This window comes from Trachurus japonicus, chromosome 19 (genome assembly GCF_045865225.1).
Source record: "Trachurus japonicus isolate A0001 chromosome 19, Traja_1.0".
In the NCBI taxonomy this organism is placed as follows: Eukaryota; Metazoa; Chordata; class Actinopteri; order Carangiformes; family Carangidae; genus Trachurus; species Trachurus japonicus.
Genome location: NC_140925.1, coordinates 8,875,678 through 8,895,586, shown reverse-complemented (window position 1 = coordinate 8,895,586; position 19,909 = coordinate 8,875,678). Strand labels below are relative to the sequence as shown.

Genomic DNA, 19,909 nt, shown 5'->3' with positions numbered 1-19,909 from the left:
TTACCAACACTTCACACAAATATGAATCTTAATAAATGGCAAATGAAATGATTTGGTTTGGTTTTATAAAATACTTGCACAGAAACCTTCACATAAACACAGATATCCAAAACACAGAGCCAAGGACTGATATACTGAAGGTCATGATAAAAAATAAAATAGAAGTGTGATTTCAATAGTAAACATACAGATAAGGAAGAGACTAGTGCAAAATACTAATAAATGTGTTATATTTTGAATACAACTTTCTTTTATGTAAGGGGAAAAAACTACACATTTCTTCCTTGACCACTTTGAATTACTATACGACCATACAAATTACACAAAGACAGTTTTAACTTATTTTAGTATCATAGATGTATTGCTGTAAATAAACATGAAGTATGTGTTTTTTTGACCTTGTGGTTTTGCAACACGCTAAAAAGACACACAGCTGACTGAGAGGGGTCTGCTGAACATTGTTTGTGGTCTATGTCCACTTCCTTTCTGCTGAGTGATTATAGGAGCACTAGCTAGCCAGTTTCATTGAGCAGTGATGTACTGAGCTGATGAGAATTGTTTCTCAGAGCTGCAGGTGGTAAATAAAATACATTACAAGGATGCACCTGGTGCACATGTCTCAATTTGCTCATCTCTATTCATCAAATGTTGTATCCTCCTATATGGCATTCAGAAAAGTCCCTCAGTGACCTCCATGCCCTGTCCTCCTCTGGGTTCACTCCTTGTCGTGTTGGAGTACTGCCAGCAGAGGGTGCCGCCCCTTTAAAACTTTTTCTCACAAGAACCTATACCTCTTTTGAACCTCTATCCTCGCTCAGTTGAGTTTTTGATTGGATTTCATGTTATCTCTCAGGCGAGCAGGCAAAAAGATGCAAATTGCTTTACATCATTGCATATTCCTTTTGCATGTAGCTTCTCAGCTTGATAAGGTGTCGTAAAGCAGGTCACAGCAATTGATATTTAAGATAGCTCTGTCTTATCTCTGTCTTTGAAAGACATTCACAAAATGTTATTCCACCAAGTGAGACTGAAGTTACTTTGAAAGACATCTGGGGACTGTTAATCCACTGAGAAACACTGAAATTCATTAAACATCAAAGCAAATGCCAGTTCTTTTTTGAAAGACGTTGTATCTTTGTAGATCTGTGTTTAACTGCCTATAAATAAAATCTGAAGCAGGATCTTGTCTCCAGCTTTAAGCAAATTCTCCCGTCGTGTAAATACCCTTCACTCATGCATTGTGAGACATCATGTGGGTCACAGTTACTTATCCAAGAGGACACTGGCCCATTTTTTAAGACAGCCTTGCTAAAGTCACATGGCTTGGTTAGAGGCTTGAGGATAGTAACGCCTCATCATCAGCCACCAACCACGAGATCACAGGGAAGAGCAGAAACACGGGGAATTCAACAAAGACCATTTCTGAAGCAGCAAGTGAGTCATGGAATAACATGGATAATCTGCTCATTAGTGATGCTCTATCTTTTCTAAGGACGCCTGAGTGTCACCAAGTTGGAACTGTTCTTTCAAACATTGCAGGGTACGTCTGATAAATAAACCCAAAATTAGACGGTTTCGTACTTAAAATGGTGAATCTTAATGATGGTCTTTGTTTAGATGGAGATGCTGTTACGTCAAGCTCTGCATCCACAAGTGTTTTTTTTTTTTTTTTCCTGTAACCCGCTCAGCCCTCTGTCTCTTCCCATCTCCCTCCCTGCATTGGATGTTCAGCCCTTGTGCTCTCAGTAACTCTTTTGTTCGCCAAAGCATCCCTCACATTGCTACATGCCTGACTGGAGACAGTACCCACTAGCACCTAGTTTATATCAAGACAGAGAGTGTTTACTTCAGCCAAGGAGCAGTGGAAGCAAGTGAAAAAGGATGGTTTGTCAACAACTGGTAAGTAATAGTATGAGCACCACCAGTGGAATGAAATAATAATAATTGGCACCTATTTCTTATGTGTAACTGTACTCTCATACCCTGTCATAACAGATCTGAAACAAAGATGACCTCCAGCATTCTTGTGGCTGCTAATTCTGCGCAGTGCATTTCTGGCATGCTTCATTGTAAGACGTCCAGTTGAGCCAGGGGATTCTCATTAATACCTCCCCTGTAAAGAGCTGTTATTGTGAGCAGAAACTCGAGAGCTGTGAGTGGTTACCTGAGATCCAGAGAGATGACTCTCCGCAGGCCAGCTGCCCACCTACGAAGAGCTCCGGGCTGGAGGAGATCAGGAGATGAGTCCTACTGGGAGAGCTTAATGTCTGAGGGGGAGTTTGAGCCCCGTGTTTCTCGCCCCCCGCGTGCACCTCGGCCTCAGAGCGCCATTGAAGGAGGCCAGCTGGACAGTTGGTTGGAACACCTACAGAGGATGCAGAGTGACCTTCTCAGAGCCCCGGTTCAGGATCATGCTCCGGTTTTTAATGATCGTACCACATCCATGCCAGCCCTTAACAGAGAGCAAACTGGACGTACCTGGAGACATCAAGTTCCATCCTTCAGCGGGGGTTCGTCTACATGTGGGAGCCCCAGCTTCTATGATGAGAGTTCACTGGGCAGCCAGGAGTCCCTCCAAACTGGATGTTTTTCTCCTTTAGAGTGCAAAGGAAGCTGGGAGAGAGCTCATATCATGCAGGCCCCAAGGAAGGAGCAGCCTCAACTCAGTTATCTTTCTCCAGTTAAAATTGGGTGGCTGCCAGTCCAAAGAAGAGTGATGATGGTGGCTGATGCTTGCAACAAAAATCAGTCTTTGGACCACTCTGCTGCCCAGGTAAAACACATGACATCTTACAAAGCCTAAGCATATTTCATAAAGTTTTCTAACAAAACATTCTATGATACAATAATTCCTGCAAAGTTATGTTCTTTTTTATGTTACAAAAATTGCAGTCTTAGGTCTCGCTTGTCTTATGGAAGATTTCTTTTGGAGCTCTGAGAATTTCCCTTTCAGATAAACCTTGTAGAACAACTTTTGTGTCTGTTCTTTAGGGCATCACCCTTTTAAAATACGCCTTTGCAAAGACTGCAGACCAATTTAACTTGGATTTGGCCCTGGCATCCTCTCAGGCTGTGTGACTGTGATTCTTACTTGTTAGTGAGACAGTGTAAGCTCTGCAAGTCTGAAATTAAAGTGCTGCGTAATGGAGGTGATGGTGCATAGTGCTAGGTAAGGCAGACTAAAACACACACAGAGCCACAGAGAGCCATTTGTAGTCAAGTCCCAGTCACCTGGGGAGAACAGGCAGAGCTCTGGCATCCTTTGAAACAGCTTACTCTGCAGGAACTCCACACATTCTCGAAAGGTTTACAACTCATTTGGAGCTGTGGTGGCAGAGATTGAGCCTTGTGCCCTGAGAGGATACAAGTCAATGTACAGAGAAAATTCAATGAGAGTATTATCCAGTGAACTGATAATATGACTTCGGAATCAATAAGTTGCTGTGTTGTGGGCCTATGAGAGATTTCACTGAACTGATGCATTAAGTGCATCCCTTCCCTTATGACACTGAAAGAAAAAGTCAAGTCAGTGTTGAGATTTTTTTGGGGGGGATTTTCACATTCAGTTAGGTAAATTGTTTTATATTTATATATTTATGACCTACAGATTTGAAGTAGTGATAGAAAACATTGGGAATACCACTTTCATGTCCATAAAATATCCTAAAGAGCGGAAACTAGCATAAACAGCTAAGCTAATCTTTTTTTATAGGGCTACACTTTGTTTTTTTCTCTCCCATTTTCAGTCTGTGTAAGAGCTAAGCTAATATCAGAAGAGCTTTTTCTTACAAAAATGAGAGGGTAATCAATCTTCTCATCTAATTCTGGGCAAAAAGGTGAACCAGTTTTTGTAAAATCATACTCTGACCTTTGTGTTTGTTTGTTTTTTTGGATAGGTAAAACTAAGACAACCCATCACTCCAACATTTCAGAAGAATCAAGTCACTCCCAAGATACAGGGTATGTATTGACAGTGGTGTTTTGGTCTATCACTTTAATGTTACTTGTCTTACAGTTTACAGCAGAGTTTAGTAAGAAAATACCTTCATACCGCCCAAGAAATGCACACATTTTGCAAGTGTGATCATTATGTAGGAGTTTTACCTTAAAGCAATACATCAAACCGAAGTTAAAAACATAAAGTGACTCTCTTGCACAACACAAAAAGTCACAGACATACACAAAGGTTCCATTTCAATTGATGTTTAGTGCCTGATCAGTGCGAGAACAAATTTGGCCACGAGGTAACTGCGGGGGCCGGGTGAGCTAGAGGGAGAACAAGAGCTTATTTCAGGGCTGAGTTGCCACACAGTTTACCTGCCTCTAATCAGCTTCTTGCAGCAGTGTTGCCCCTGTCCTTTTTCAGACGTTCCAGAATGACTGACTGGATGATCACTTTAAACAACCCCCACATAAGCAAAGTCAATTTCAAGTACAAGTGATCTTGACGGTTGTGCCGTGCTATTCTGGCAAGACTGCACATAAAGGAAATGAGTGCTATTAGGTCTGTAATGCTGGCAAATAAGATAATGCAAGGGGCGGGAAATGGGAGGCAGAAAGGTTGGAAGAGATGCAGATTGGCTGGAGAAGGTGCCCTGTTAATGTTTGAACATTGCAGCCCCACACTCTCTGGGTTTGATCAGAGGTTTGATCTTTCAGCCTTCTCCTTGTTTATACATAGATTATCTTGGCAAGGCTGCGGCTGCTTGCAGATATCAAAGCAATTCATCCATGGCAGCTTGGAACTCTGACAGAAAGAGTAGGTGTCTTAAGAAGCATATTATTATTTACCACTATCATGTGGTTTATAATATAAATAGGATTGTTTTTCTTAACCAATCCTTATCAAGCATACACATTATAAACTCAATGACCTCTGATCGACATATAAAAGAATAATTGAAGGAAAATGACTTTGTTTTTAAATTTGACACACAATATTTCCAGTCATGCTGTGACATCAATTATAAATCTCTTGCTAGTCAATCAAATGGGGCCATAAATACTCATATTTTCAGTTACTTCACAGTTATACAACAATGCAGGTGTCTGGGCACAAATTGGCTGTGGCTGGATCCCTGCAACAAGCTGGAGAAAAATAATCTACAAAAAAACAAAAATCTCTATGCAGTGCCGCTTCCAAATATGTTTTGTTTTGATGCCAGTTGCTTTTCGCTCAGCCGTCAGTACATTTACATCCACATTTCCCTGTCTGCAACCAAATGAAACGATCAGAAGTTTTATTCCAACAAGAATTGACTCAGTTACACCCCAGCTAGCAAATTATCCCCGCTCTTTGTCATTCTTTTCCTGACTTTTTTTCTCCCCTCTCTTGCTGGTTGTTGCTGACAACCCTTGTAAAATAAGTTTTAATCAGACTTGAGTTTTCATTGCAGACACTTAGTGCCCTCTCCCTCCATAAAAGTCACATTTAACAAACTTAAAATGGTCTGATGTTAATGAGCAAATGATAATAAAATTGGATCTTGTGCTCCAAGGGCCTTCATGTTTGGACAGGCGGACCAATTTTCACTCTGCTCACACTTACTATTTAGATAAAACTCATGAGGATGAGGAATAAATTGGGAGGGTGGGGACGTGAGAGAGTATTTGCCATATGGCCTTGGTTCTTTATTTTCCTCTGGGATTAAGGTCAGCTGTTGATTCAGGGGGTAAGAAAAAGATAATTTGAGCACAGCCAGCAGAGGTAATGAGAGAAGGTCTTTCAGGGGGCCAACAAGTTGGTTCATGGACAAGGTGACAGCAGGTGAAACAATGTGTCAGGAGTCTCTAAATACACCTCTAAAGACACATTTCTCTCTTGTTTTTCAGCTGTAATCACATTTGCAGAGTGGTGCAATTTTCGCCTCGTCTCTTGTTTTCTCCCTTAAAACGGAAAAACACCATGGATTATCCGCACAGCATTGAAGGGTTATCCCAAAGTGAGAGCCTGTCACCATGGTAACAGCAGCAGGTGGAAATGCAGCCAGGCAGGCAGTCAGGGTGGCAATAAGAGTATCAGTCAGGGCTGAGAGGCAGACCAGCCAAGTTGCTGTGTCCCCAGAGACGGCAAAGAAGTGGCTCCTAGATTCACTTTACAGTGCCAACGTCAATTATTGACAGTGTCAACATTGTCATACAGTCAAAGGGATGTCTGCCTTGTTTGTGTTAGAGTGTGTGTGGGTGTGTGTGGGTGGGTGTGTGTCAGAAGACAGAGAGAAAGAGCATGTCTTATGAGGAATGTGACACTGGATGGTTTGTTTTGCCTTGATACATAGATGGAGAGCTGGGGGGACGTCACACCAGCTCCAGTGCTTTGGGTGTGAAGACATGGCAGACAGCTGACCAAGGCTCCCGCAGTTTTAAACAGGTAACTCATATATTTCTGATAACCTATGATTGTTTTATGCCTTGACACTGAGTTCAAATTATGTCTTCTAATAATTGTATTATGCTTGCATTACCTTACCGTGGGCCTGTGTGTCTGGTTTCTAACCGTGATAGATTTAGAGCAGCGGTACTCAATAGGCGGCCCGCGGGCCGCATCCGGCCCGCCGAACCTTCCAATCAGGCCCGCGACTGAGTTCTACTAGTTTACATATTACTGTATACTGTATTTTCGGGCTCCGTGCGCCTGTAAGTCAATGCGCTGGGACATAGAAACACGTGCGGAGCGTTTGTGTGTGCCTGTGAGGCGCTGCACTGGGATACAGAAACGCTGACGAACCCAAATCACCATGCGCGAGTGTTTGGGGAGCGGGCTGGACTGCAGGGTTTTCCCTGCCTGTCTGCAGAGACCGTGGGTGATTTTCACCGCCGTCTTGGTTCAACTGTGTGTGCATCGTGCATGGGGGGCCGTTCAGATGAAGCGTCTTTTGCGCGCGCTCAAACCCATTCAATGTAGCCGCGACTCATGCACGCTCACAACTCAAAAGCCGTAGCCGCGCGCATTTGATGAGACGCAATTGTTTTTTCGTGCACGTCAGCGGTGCACAGCTGCACGACCTGCTTCTCCCCCGGTGTTGTGTCCCGGTTCCATCGGCCTGTGTCTCCTACTGTTTCCCACTGAGCTCTGCCTCGTTTGAAAGGTGAAGGAAGTCCGTGTGTGGAAAGACGTCGCCTCCGAGATGTAGAATGTGTGTTATAGAAGAGAAACACATTTCAGGACCAATGACTTGTATCCTCAGAACAGAGTCAGAGATGTCCTGTGATGGTCAGCCTCCTTTCATATTTAAGCTGAAAATCACAGGGCATGTCTGAGGATACAAGTCAGCAGTGTAAAGCTCCAGCATGATATGTAAATGATGATATGACAATGTCAAGATTTTTCATTTTATATCATACAAAACACCATGAAGTGTATAAATAAAAATTATGTGCTTACAAGTAAAATAAAAAATATTTAAATTATTAGACGAAAAAGGTGAATTTAATTTCAATCTAGGCCTATTTGAATGTGCGGCCCCCAAGGTGTCTGTTAAGAAAAATTCTGGCCCTTCGAAAAATGTATTTGAGTACCCCTGATTTAGAGCGTTAGAGTGTTGGCTTGGTAGGACACTCACAAAACAAGGGCCTCATTTATCAACACTAATAATTTAGTTTTATTTTGTGGGCTTCCTGGACACCTGGGCCCTTTCACATTTATGTGAAGACAAGAGTCACATTTATGCCAATAGATATTCATATATTTTATAAAAAGATACTTATCTATGAGAGTAAATTAGTGACAATGAATCAAAGATGAAAAACTTTTTAGATTGTAAGAGTTTTATCTTAAAGCAGAAGTAAGCGATCCGGCTGTTCGGCTAACTTCTTGTCAGCCGATGGAGTTAGCAGTCCCCGCCCTCGTCATGGATCTATTGGTCCTCGTCCCTACGTCACCACATTCACGCGCATCCCTTGGCTGCACACACAGCCCTTTATGCCGTTCTCTCTCCTCATTGGATAAAGGTTGTAGGATACAAGGAAAGTTTTCTCCTCGGTTTACAGCAGAGCAGAGTGACTGACAGACCCGTGTTTCAGACCAAACACTCTATGTAAGTGATTGCTGTGGGATGATATAACTATTTAAGACTTATATTAACACAAAATTCTGCTTACTTCTGCTAATAGTTAAATGATCTATTTGTAAGTTTTGCTACAATGCTGCATAGCTAACATTAGCAGTTGTTAACTTACCAGTCTAGGAGAAATATTGCAAGTTCAGCATCAAATTTTGCTTATCTCTTGTTCTACTGAAGTTAGCACGCTAACCGGCTTGCTAACTCAGCCCTTCATCATCACTCGCCAGTAGGCTAGTGACTCATTGCAGCGTCAAATCTGCCCTGAAGATGTAGTGCTGCTGAGAGGGTGAAATATAACCTCTTGTATTTTCTAGATGGTCAGAGCTCTTGTCAATCACTACTGGTGCTATAGAAAACCCACAAATACCCCTTAAGGAAACAATATAAAAGATACACAACTGACCTCATTGGTCAAAACTTACAGTATAAATTGTGCCCAACTGGAATGACAAACGTCACTGAAATTTAAAAAAAAGAAAAAAGAAAAGAAAAAAAGAAGAAGAAGAAGAAGAAGAAATGATTTCATCAACAGGAAGACATATGGTTGATGCTTTCCGGATTATCACAAATGCCAGTGTGCTCTTTAAGAATAATGTCACCTGCCTAATGCAGCATGTGCCCATGAAATAAAAATTCAGATCACAAACGATGTATGTTAGCTTTGACTTGACAATTGCATATAGGCATAAATTCCAATAATTGTGGTAATTTTGTTCCAATTGACAAAAGTTCGTCTGATTTTTAATTATTCTGTGTGGATTTGTGCATGTACTGTATGTGACCATAGTATGAGAAAGGAAAGCTGTCAGTGGACTACTGCAGTATGTATCTACAGTATATAGTAAATATTTTTCTTCTTGGTGAATAGCAGCTATGCACTTAGACCAGAAGGTGTTCTGCAAAAGCATAGTCAGTGCTGTGATGACACATACAGTAAACACATTCACAACTCACAAATACAAATAGCCTGATCTCACACTTTGGTTAGAAATGGTTGCTGGAATGGTTTGTGCAACATTGATAAATGAGGTATCCGGGAGGTCATATCGTAAACCTGCTGGCGATTACAGCAGGGACACATCAGTGTTTCTCCATGCTCCATAAACACCATCAGAATCCTCTAGCTCAAGGACCAGAATCTTTGCTTTTTCACTTCTCACTTTCTATTGGGGATAGAGTCTCATTGTTATTCTGTGAGGGATAAGTCACGCTGTGTGCTGGCTTTGCCTGCTGCTACTTCCATTGCTACCGGGGCATTCACTGTGTCAACCATGGGGAGAGTCATCTGACTAAAGAACAAACAGCAAAGCCCCGAAGAAAGACAGCTGACCTGCTGCTGAAATGTAACATCGGAGAGGTGTCATTTTGTCAATATCTCATGCTGTATGAAATGAGATTTTGCTCTGTTTTCTGTATTTGCTGCTTGAAAACAGCAGCCTAAATTGGCAAGATGAATATACATGTGTTTTATTGTGTTGATTAATGACAAAGCATTTACCATGAGACAAGAGCATGGTGGGATGGGGTTTCCATGCATAATTATGGATCGTTATCACATAAAATCTCTGTTGTTCTCATGCCGTAGGTGCCAGAAAAACAAAGCTTTCCTGCTAACGAAGGGGACAGACCTGTGAGCTGGCAGTCTCTGAGGAGAGGCTGGAATAATGTCAGGGTGTCAGCTTCCCCTGGATGTAGTCAGTCCACCGAGCTCCCCCCAGGGACCAAATCAGACCCCAACAGGAAGTCCCCTCTGCTGAAAACAAACAGCACAGAGCCCCTCAAGCATACTCCTCTGTGCCGTGCGACTTCGACAGAGCCCTGCAGACCACACACTCTGCTGCAGGGGGCAAACAGCACAGAGACATACAAGTCCCACGCTCCTTTGCGTAGGACCGGCAGTGTCCAGCCTGTAAGGGCAACAGCTCCACTGCACGCAACATACAGCAGCTCACAGCTGTCACACATACAGACCAACTCTGCCGTGACTACGCTCATCCCGCAGAACAAAGCCGGCTTTTCCTCCATCACCATCTCCTCAAAGAAAGTGAGCAGATCAGCCAGTCTGCCAGGCTCCCACACCTGCAGTCACTCTTCCCAGTCCAGCGAGTCCGCCTCTCCGCCCCAAACACACCTACCCATGGACCCACACTCCAGGCATGTCATGGTGCAGAGGAAGGCCACTATTGTCAAAGTGACAGAGCAAAGAGTGATGTCAGAGAGCACAGGTGCGCCGCCAGCTAGCCACAGTTTGGACACAGTGGTTCGCAGAAGAAAGGCTACCATCATCAAAGTGACAGAACGCAGGGAGAGCTACAGCCCAGCCAAGGCAGCATCCGGCACGAGGCACCCAGAGTACAGACACAGCTACACAGAGGGAGTGCTCAAGGACAGGAGGAACACATGGAGCCAGGGAAACCATTCACAGCACATTGCAGCACCTTCATATCACAATTCAGATTCCACAAAGAGGCCAAACACTGCTGTAACGCCACATCAATCCACCTCAAATCCAGAGAGAAATGGCGGAGCTCTACACAGATCCACTCTGAACCTTTTCGTGAGCAACACCCCTGCCATAGCGGCACCCCCGGCTCCCTCTGAGGTTTCTCCGCGAGCTGTTGGACAGAGATCGGAGAGGGCGCGCAGACCACTGAGCTGCTATGGCAATGTGTTTGGACACACTGAGCCAAGCAAGGAGAATGTGACACAACCAGCTGCCAGGAAATGGAGCTTTGGGCTTCCACAAGAGACCAATATCAACCCTGTGAACTCCGACAGTAGTTTCATCAGCCCTGGAACAGCGGTGAAAAAAGCAGGTCAGCTAGTGGCAGACACCCCTAAGCCAAACAGAGGCGAAAAAGAAATCTCCCAGCCGCCAGAGGATGCAGCCAGGAGAGCGTCCCCCTGTCTCACTCTCATCAAGGCCCCGGGTAAGGTTTCTCTGTCCCACTCTGACAGCCCTCTTGTCTGCACACAGCCTCTCTTTGTCTCTGATCTCCATTTTTCAAAGGATTGGCGATGTCTAAATATACACTTCCTCTGTGCCATTTGTGTGTGTTCTAGCTTGGAAGTTATTATACACACACTCCAGCATTCTGGAGCTGAACTCCCAGGTTTCATATTGTCTTTCACCTTTGATGTCTTATTAGATTGTATTGGGGGTGATTCCTTTATCTGCCAGCCGTGAACACAATTGACATTCGTGCCGGTCGGATATCTTCGCTGATGTCTAAAAACATCGGCGAGACACAGAGGTGCCCCCCCCCCACTGGCGCCTTGCTGACACTTTTTCATTTTCACCTTCTTTCATTTTCCCACGCATCTCTTTGCATGCATAATCTATTCTGGTCCCCCCCTTTTCACCAGCAGCACAAGGGAGGCAGAAGGAATCACAAGCTGCTAAACATGGTGAAAATAAAGTATTAGGATGTGTTAGAATCAATTTTAGCATCCAGATCCTGCAATGCAGCTCTTACATTTGTGTGTATGTGTGTGATTCTTTCCAGTGATTATGTTGTGGAGACTAAAATCTGTTCACACAGTTACAGTATATTGTGGGAATTCCAGTCTCGCAATCTCATCTATTAACTTAGAGACTGGTTTGTTCACTTTGACTTGTTAAATCTATGTATTTACAACCATTTAACAATTGGCAAAAAGTAAATAATCACATCGTCCAAGATTTCAAATCTTATGTTTCCATGAATCAAGAGCTGTTTTCAATAGTTTTGGTCCAAGTCACTCGACATGTCTTCATGAGTAGAGCGCCTATTCATTGTTAAAGGATTTCAGGTTTCAGGATTGTTTACCAGTAAAATGATGCAACATTTGACTTTCTTTCTGTGTTTTGTTCACAGAACAGAGAACAAGTTATTTCAGTAGCTAAATAATCAAATATGCAAGTTGTGGGGGCATTCAAGGCTTCACTGTTGCTCTGTTATTTTTCTTTTATTGCTGCTGCATTTAAAAAAATTAGGACTTAAATGTTTTTGCTTTAAGTTTGAAGCCAAACTGTCGACCATCAAATCTCAAATCATCAGTCGTCTAAACTGAATCAAGTCCAGGTTGACATCTACAGCTCTGAATGGGTGCATTTTAGAACGACGTCCTCACAAGCGACCGAAACTTTGATTTTTAAAGTGTTTGAATCAGTTGTCCATCTACAGTGACTGTTGGGATTGTTGCATATTCAGGTGAATCAGTAATCCAAGGAGACTTTCTGCTGAGCTGTGTTTCTTCATTCATGATGCCTTTTCTCTCTGTGAAATTATTAATTATTCTTTAATCACATTCATTAAGAGTGTCATCAATTAATTACCGAGGCCTGGGGCAACATAATTTAAATTCAATGTTTGATACAGTCAGCCTCCAGATGAGGCAGGCCATTATGAAATAATGTAAAAAAAAAAAATCTGCTGGTGGTTTTCAGCAGCCAAATGCCAAGTTTCACTGTTTTGCTTTCTCTTCAGCTGCTTCAAATCCCTCCTGCTTTCCAGATCCTCACTCAGATCAGACTCCAGAGGAGGTGCTTAAGCTCAATGCAGCTGCGATCATTGCAAATATCAAACTTCAAAGACAACTCAGCAAGAAGAAAACACCAAAGGACAATCCTGAGAAAGAATCTGCCGCACCAACTCAGGGAAACACTGGTATTATTACCCCTGTCCTCCCCTCATACATAATCATTATTTCCCAAGTTACATAAAACATTGATCTTTGTTACAAGCACCTGAGAATGTTGCAAGCTCGACACTTTGTTTCTAGAGCCACATCTTTGAGTGGATCAATACTGATACAGTGAAATACCTTGGCTCTTACATACTCTGCCTGTTTGATTCATGCTGTGAAGTAATATGTCATGGCAGGCCCAGAGGGCTGTTGAGCAACCAGACATTTTGCAGTCAGGCATGTGAAGCCAAGCCGGGTGTAAATGAAACACAAACAATTTGATTTTCTCTGCCTTGGTAGTGACAGATACGTCTGTGAAGCCACGCCGTGATCAAAGCCTGGTCCAGCATCGCAACTTGCCCCGTGCTGCATTCGTCTCGCTGAGTCCTGACCCTGAAAGGTCACCTGTAACAGTTTCTCTACAGGTGAGTTCAGAAGCAATTTTTTCAGCTAATAAAACAACGAAAAAGTAAAGGTTGGGGATTGAATTCTTCAAATACGAATGTCGAGCAAATACATTAATATTAGATTGGATGGAATTCTTATGTTGTTATTATCAGATTCCTTGGGTTTAACTCTGAAATAGACTTCAATGCCTTTTAAAAAGGGAGTGACGCATTTCCACCAGCATTGGAGTTTTTCATGGGGTTGCCCTAGGGCTACACCCTGTGGGCGGGGGGGAGTGGGAGTTGGAGGTGAGAAAGCTCAGCATGTTTCTGGTTTTGTCAGGAGGCACTGCAGAGGTCCAGACCAGACTTCATCAGCCGTTCCCAAGGCAGAGTGCAAAAGCTGGAGCGAAGGGCACAGGAAAGGAGGCAGCTGGCACAGTCAGCAGACCCACAGTCACGTACTGCCCCCAGGCAGAGGAGGCTTCACCACAGCGCCCGCCCTACCGCTGTGAACGGTACTGTACCTGCAGCCACGCTCACCTGTCTCATCCATTGTAGCATGCCCGTGCAGCTGCAGTAGCTATTGTCACATAGATGCAGAATAAAGAAGCAGGAATTAGCTGTCAGCCAATATGTGTTCTTTTTAAATTAGATTCAAGCTGCTGATAGGTAACATTTTGCCTAATTATGCAGCACATTTCCATGAAGAGGTGCCAAATCCACCAAAACTCCCCACTGACACCCAACATTGGACTGATCAGGGGTTTTAGACAGGGTAACTAACTCCATGACAGGCACACATCACATTAGGAGTCTGTACTTTATTATTTTTCATATTAAGAATGGGAAAAACTTTACAAAAATTCCTAAGAAAAACTAAACAAAGATGTAAAATAACAAGGAATATACAGACAAATTCAGTATGGTGAGTGAAATGGCACGCTGGCTTAAGATAAAACTAAATAAAATAAAAGGGACTTGAGATAAGACATGAAACAAATGGCTTTATTGCATATATATAAATGCAAGTGCTCCTCAATTGAATAACAAGCTTTCAGGATGATTGCCAGCAGTGGAGATACTTGTGTGACCTTCAGATGTCATTAAGCTCTCGATGCAGTGTTCAGTCTGATGAGATTTCCGCTCAGAGTGCCAAGCTTCATAGCAGATGATAAAGAATGTAAAGATTTGCGACAGGGATTCTGCAGCTCTCTCTGCCCTCTACTGGCCGCAACAGGAAGCTCCAGCCGTTGGCCAGGGACAGCTGGGGAAGTGACAGATTTAGACTAGGTCACATCATTTCACTGAGGATTTCATCAGTGTTTATAAATCTGATGACACAATTTTTTTTTTTCTGCTATAAATGCCCCTTGCAGTTCTTGCATAATGCTGCTATAAAATTACACTGCATAAAAGAACATAGTGGAGGTAGAATTCATGTACTTACTGAAAAATAATCTTGTGTATTCTTTCTGAAGATATGATCCCTTTCTTCTCTGTGAGAGAGGAAACATTCAGTTTCTTCAAAGAGCAGAAAAAACTAAAGTGATATACTGCAATGATTTTTGAGCTGTCAACTCAATCAGATGTGTGTTTGTGTGTGTGTGAATGTGCTCATGTGTCCAGATAACCTTTTCAAACCCAGAGATAGAGTCATTACAGGGAAAGAGATGCGTCTTAGATCCAAGCGGTGAGTTCCATCTCATTCTCCACCTTGGCATGTTGTCAGATGCTTCTCCTCTCTGGGCCGATTCATTCTTATCTCTTGCATCACTTTCTCATGTGAAGGCAGAGCCTGCATTGATGACATCTGCTTACAAAATATGCTGCTCTTGTTTCTCTGCCAACTCTTTTGCTCTATAATTGTATCTCTTCCTCTTTCCATGCCTCACTTGTTTGCTTTCCCTTCCTGGCAGATCCTCCCAATGATTAGGAAGATGTGTTTGACTAAGCTTTATACAGAATATACTATTGTATATAGTTGATAGAGTGTAAGATAGGAGTTAGATAAATCAGCATGGTCATTTTTAAAGAAATATCATCCCTTAACTGCCATTGTCTTTATCAGCAAACATTACCAATAATTATAAAAAACACTGAATGTTCATTCTATCACAGTCCACCTGCAGAGGTGAAGAGGAAAAAGGAGGAGGAGAAGAAGGAGGAGAAGAAGGAGGTGTCTTTAACCAACAGACAACGGGTTGAACTTTTCAAAAAGGTGATTCTATACGTCTTTCTTGCATAGCGAAGAATATTGAATAACACAAGTGAAGCCTAGATATTTCAGGCTGAATTTGCTGGATACAGAATGATACAAAAGACATCTAGAATATTTCTGTTAACTGTATAAATATCAGACGGTACATGAAAGTATACATCATATTCATGTAGACCGATTCCTATGCTCCATCATTGTCGTCTTTTGAAATTGAGACCTTGCTCCTGCCAAGTGTACTTTCCTTGACGTTGGTATGAATAAATATGTAAAGAGAAGTGACGCACTGAATCACAAAACACATGGAAAATAAGGACTACGGCAAACCGCGAAACAGCTCTCCACACGGTTAACAAGTATTTGCCTGAGACACTGCGCAGAACATTAATTGTGTGTATGACCCACAGGCAATTGAGCAACTAATAACACACCTTTCTCCTACAAGCTCAATTAAACCTTGCAAAGGGTGAAACATTTTGCAATAATGACCAACACTAAAGGGCTTTCGTAATAATGCAGCTTTTCCTCTCTTTGCAGCAGTGCAGCTGTTGAAAGTAATAATGGCTTTAAATTGCCCACCAACTCTGTTATGGTTAATTGAAAAGACTTGCACTGAGTGGGACACACGAGGTTGAATTTAAAGGACGTTCATACAAAAAAAAACCTGGGGGTGGATGGGAGGCATGGAGTATCCATTCTTTTATCCACCAGAGCTTCGTGTTTATTCTGCTATTATGGCGCTCTGAAGCAGAAGTATATACGTAGTCCAGGTGTATAGCTGATGTTCAACATCAATGCCACAATCACATATTTCTTATACCAAATTATCAACAAATTAATAACAAAAACATTGGAAGTGCAGGCAGGGCCGTTGTATAGGGGAGAAAGGTGATGATAATTCTAGGGACCCAGCGACCAGTAGGGCCCACAAAAAACCCCAGTAGTCTAATCTTTGTATGACTGAATTATTCTGCATAAGACCCTGACTAATACTCATAGTAATGCTGCATTAGCATCAAAACAAAGTAGGCTAAATAAAAAATGATAATACGTGCGTAGTCTAAGAAAAAAAGTGGAAAAGTCAGGGGGCAGGGGCCCACTTTAGTGTTCTTTCAGGGGGCCCAGAATTCCTAGCAATGGCCCTGAGTGCAGGAGTATCTTTTCATTACTTTTTTTCAAGTAACATGTTATATAAGTTATGTTTGACTGATTGCATGTGACTTTGGAGGGAAAACTCATAGACAGTAAAGTTGTAATGATGCAAATGTAATTTATGCTTCTTTCTAAAAGGAGCCACATTAAATTAATTTTGTTAGAGCAATGAGTTCATTCTTCCACTAGAGGTCGCTGCTACCAAACGTTTGCTTTTTTTTTTTAATGCACCAGCTTGGATGAGAAAGGCTGAGCTTAAAAATACATTTCAGAAGCAACTCATCATTTGAAGTGGGTGTGGGTGTTTTTTTTTTAAATACTATGGTCAATAATGATCGTCCTCTAAGGAACATTTTTTATTTCTGCTAGAGTAATTGTAGTTGCTTGCGTTCACTCTGCACCCAACACCCTCTCTCTCTCATTATGGAGAAAAAAAAACAAAAAAAACTGTGAACAGACTCATTGTGCTCCGAGTATGAGGCCTGTGTCCCTCAAGGAACAAAAGGCCCTTCAGTGGCATGAGACAGCTACAGTGCAGTGCCACCATTCAGTGGAGCTGCAGACGGAGCGGTTGCCCACACACAGCTGCTCCACCCACACTGCTGCTGTGGCAGATAACAGAGGGAAGATGGGCCCTGCCAGAGGATCCAGCAGGTCCTGAGAGAGGAGCTGGAGTGTGGGTGGGTGGGTTTGTTGAGATGACAACAGGGACCGGGCTTCACCTTTGTTTTGTTTTGTTTTGTTTTTTTTGTACAGGGCTGTGGTTCACATCTGAGACTTGAAGAGCATGTGTGTGTGTTTGTGTGTTTGCCAGGACTGGAGAACACTCCCAGAGCTTTTGTGTGTACTGAACTGGTGATCTGTAGCCGTCCTAATTGTTTCAGTGATCTCAGTATTTTCTCTTTTTTTTCAGAAGTTGTTGGATCAGCTCCTGCAAAGGAACAACAATTGAAAGATTGGCAACGGACGAAGATGATGACATGACAAAGCCTGTATCATTGCATAACAGACAGGAGAGGTGAACTCTGCCTCTTGGCTGGGCTGAATATGAGTTAAAGTATCAGTGTGGGTCATGTTATAACTCAAGTCTTACCTCAACTTCAGCATCTGTTTGTTTCTGTCATGAACCACTGCATTCGTGTTACAGGGCTCAACATCTGGTTTTCTGAAATATAAGAACATGCCAATCTTTCAAAAAGCTGGAAGGTCGTCTGACATCACTTTCTGATGTTTTGAAGGGGTTTTACAATCCCAAAAGACTCTTCTGTTCAAAAAGAAATGTTCTGGTAGATACACACACAAAAAAGACTTTTAAACTGTCCTAGTTGCAATTCTAGTCTATCTCCCAATCCTGCAAAAGATGGTAGGTAAAACTTCCCTCTCTCCATATTCATTTAAATAAATAAATACCTCTTGATAAAACTTTAAATAGATGAAATGGGTTTTAGATATATGTATTAAGCAATGGAAATATTTCAAAAGATGCTTATGTATGATTTTTTTTCTTGTTTAGCCATCAAATAGTGGGTTAACTAAAACCAAATGAAGTCCACTATGCTTAGTTACCAATTAAACCTCTCCCCTCCTATAAAGGCTCCATAAATCTTAAGAAACTAACTTGGAGTGGGTATTGGTCAGAATATATAATTTTTTCAAGGTATAGGAAAGGACAGGAAACTGATTTCCACTCTTGCTGGATGACCCTTCTTGCTAAGCCTGGGGGCTTGGTTTAATACAGGGAGAAAAGTTGAAGGAAAAAAAAAGTTGAGCAACCTTGTATAGACACACAGAGACAGTCAGGGATTCACTGTCTGCTCTATGTCACAGTGCAAATGAAAAATGTCATCCTAGAAACTTTTGACTTTAGGAAATGGCCAAAACTGATGACCAAGGGCCCCATCACTTGACACTGATGACAGCTGGCAGAGACGGGGGGAAACTTCAGTTTGGTCTCAGAAAAGTGCAGCTGATGGATGACTTTAAGCAGAATAAGTTGAAGTTTACCATTGGTAGAACATGTTTTGATCACATCTAACGCCTTTTACCCACAATTCATCTGAAAACTCCTAATGGGTGTCCAGAATCCATGTCTCTTTCATGTCAAGAGAAGGAATTGCCATAGAAAAACAATGCCTAGAAACTGCAACTTTAAATATTTAAAGGTACAAAGTAAAGTCGTAAGGTCATGGAGGTTGCGTTTGGACATCATATTGAAGACTGATTACATTTGCAGATACTGAAAAACAAAAAACAAGCAGGGCAGAGGTCAAAATTTCACTTGCGGCTGGGCAAAAGAAGCAAAATGACAAATACGAAATAAAAAGAATTTTAAATCACTGACACAGAATAAAATCTCCCTTCATTTGTTTAGTTTAGAAAATCAAATGTCCATTAAGGCACTACAGTAAGTGATGCAGGGTAAGAAGACTCATCTCAGGCCAACTGGGACAGAGGGCTTTCCTCTGCCCTGTCACAGCTGGAGCAGGATTTTTGGATTTTAAAATCCAGATGGGCAGAAGTGTCTTAAAATATTCAGGCAAAAAAAAAAAAAGTCTTTCAAAACAGTGTTGAGTGTTTTTGAAATACTGGCATTGATTTTTCCTATTGGAAGAAAAAGCAGATGTTTACCTCTGAGTCCCAGCTGTCGCTCGTGTGGTGCACAATAACAAATGAAGATGGTCTAAGTGAATATGTAAAATCATGTCTCAGCGCTCTGTTTCTGGTTGTAATCAGACATCACAATGCCTGATATCCTCTTGATGGAACATCTAAACCAGTGAAGTATTTTGTTTATCAGTGTTATCTTGTCTTTACTTGATTGCAAATTGCCTTCCTCTGCAGAGTACTCCATGTAATCTGATGCAGAGTAACCTCTTGCAGCACGACAAAAGCGCCGATGTCCTCACGCAGCCACGTTCACATGATCTCATGTGATGTGAAGCAGTGATATAAGACAAAATAATTCATTATGCTCCACAGTCGGTCCCATCCAGGAGAGTTTTCAGCTGTCCTCATTATACAACCAATAAGCAGACAGAAGCCTGGAATGGGCTCTGCTATTATTCAGGGCCAGCTATTAGCCGTAAGATGGAGGAATGTGACCCCTTCTCACTGGAAATGCCCTGTTAATGGACAGTGCCGATTTGAATGGAGCTTCTGTCTTCTTTCTTTCATGATGGACTGGGGCTTGCCAGTGCACATTTAGATTTGTGTGTTTTGATCCGTAGTGAATGTGCTGCTCAACAACATGATGGAGCTGGGGATAAATCAAAAGTGAGATGTGTGGATATTTATTTTCAGACTAATAGACAACACAGCAGATGCCCTTTTCATTAGCCTTAATTGTTATTTTACTCATTAGCCTTTAAGTTGTGTGATTTCGTTCATAGTCCAGCTGTTTCATCCATCTAAATTTACGCTGG

General features: G+C 42.2%; 1 protein-coding gene across 1 annotated transcript; it reads left to right on the top strand.

The window, feature by feature from the left end:
* The first annotated feature begins 834 nt into the window (after positions 1–834).
* On the top strand, positions 835–17,929 carry c19h10orf90 (chromosome 19 C10orf90 homolog). The gene is made up of 11 exons (XM_085760738.1): positions 835–1,899; positions 1,996–2,773; positions 3,897–3,960; positions 6,279–6,370; positions 9,649–10,993; positions 12,560–12,712; positions 13,032–13,156; positions 13,461–13,635; positions 14,747–14,810; positions 15,239–15,338; positions 17,401–17,929. The coding sequence occupies exons 2-11, from the start codon at positions 2,180–2,182 to the stop codon at positions 17,437–17,439; spliced, it is 2,751 nt and encodes a 916-aa protein (XP_085616864.1). The 5' UTR covers positions 835–1,899; positions 1,996–2,179; the 3' UTR covers positions 17,440–17,929.
* The last annotated feature ends 1,980 nt before the right edge of the window (positions 17,930–19,909 follow it).

What these genes read in the sequence shown, in the direction of transcription:
- c19h10orf90 (XM_085760738.1), top strand. Translation starts at nt 2,180, where the DNA reads ATGACTCTCCGCAGGCCAGCTGCCCACCTACGAAGAGCTCCGGGCTGG. An exon ending in CACTCTCATCAAGGCCCCGG is followed by an intron (nt 10,994 to 12,559) that starts GTAAGGTTTCTC and finishes CCTGCTTTCCAG; the next exon opens with ATCCTCACTCAGATCAGACT. An exon ending in GGGTTGAACTTTTCAAAAAG is followed by an intron (nt 15,339 to 17,400) that starts GTGATTCTATAC and finishes CTTTTTTTTCAG; the next exon opens with AAGTTGTTGGATCAGCTCCT.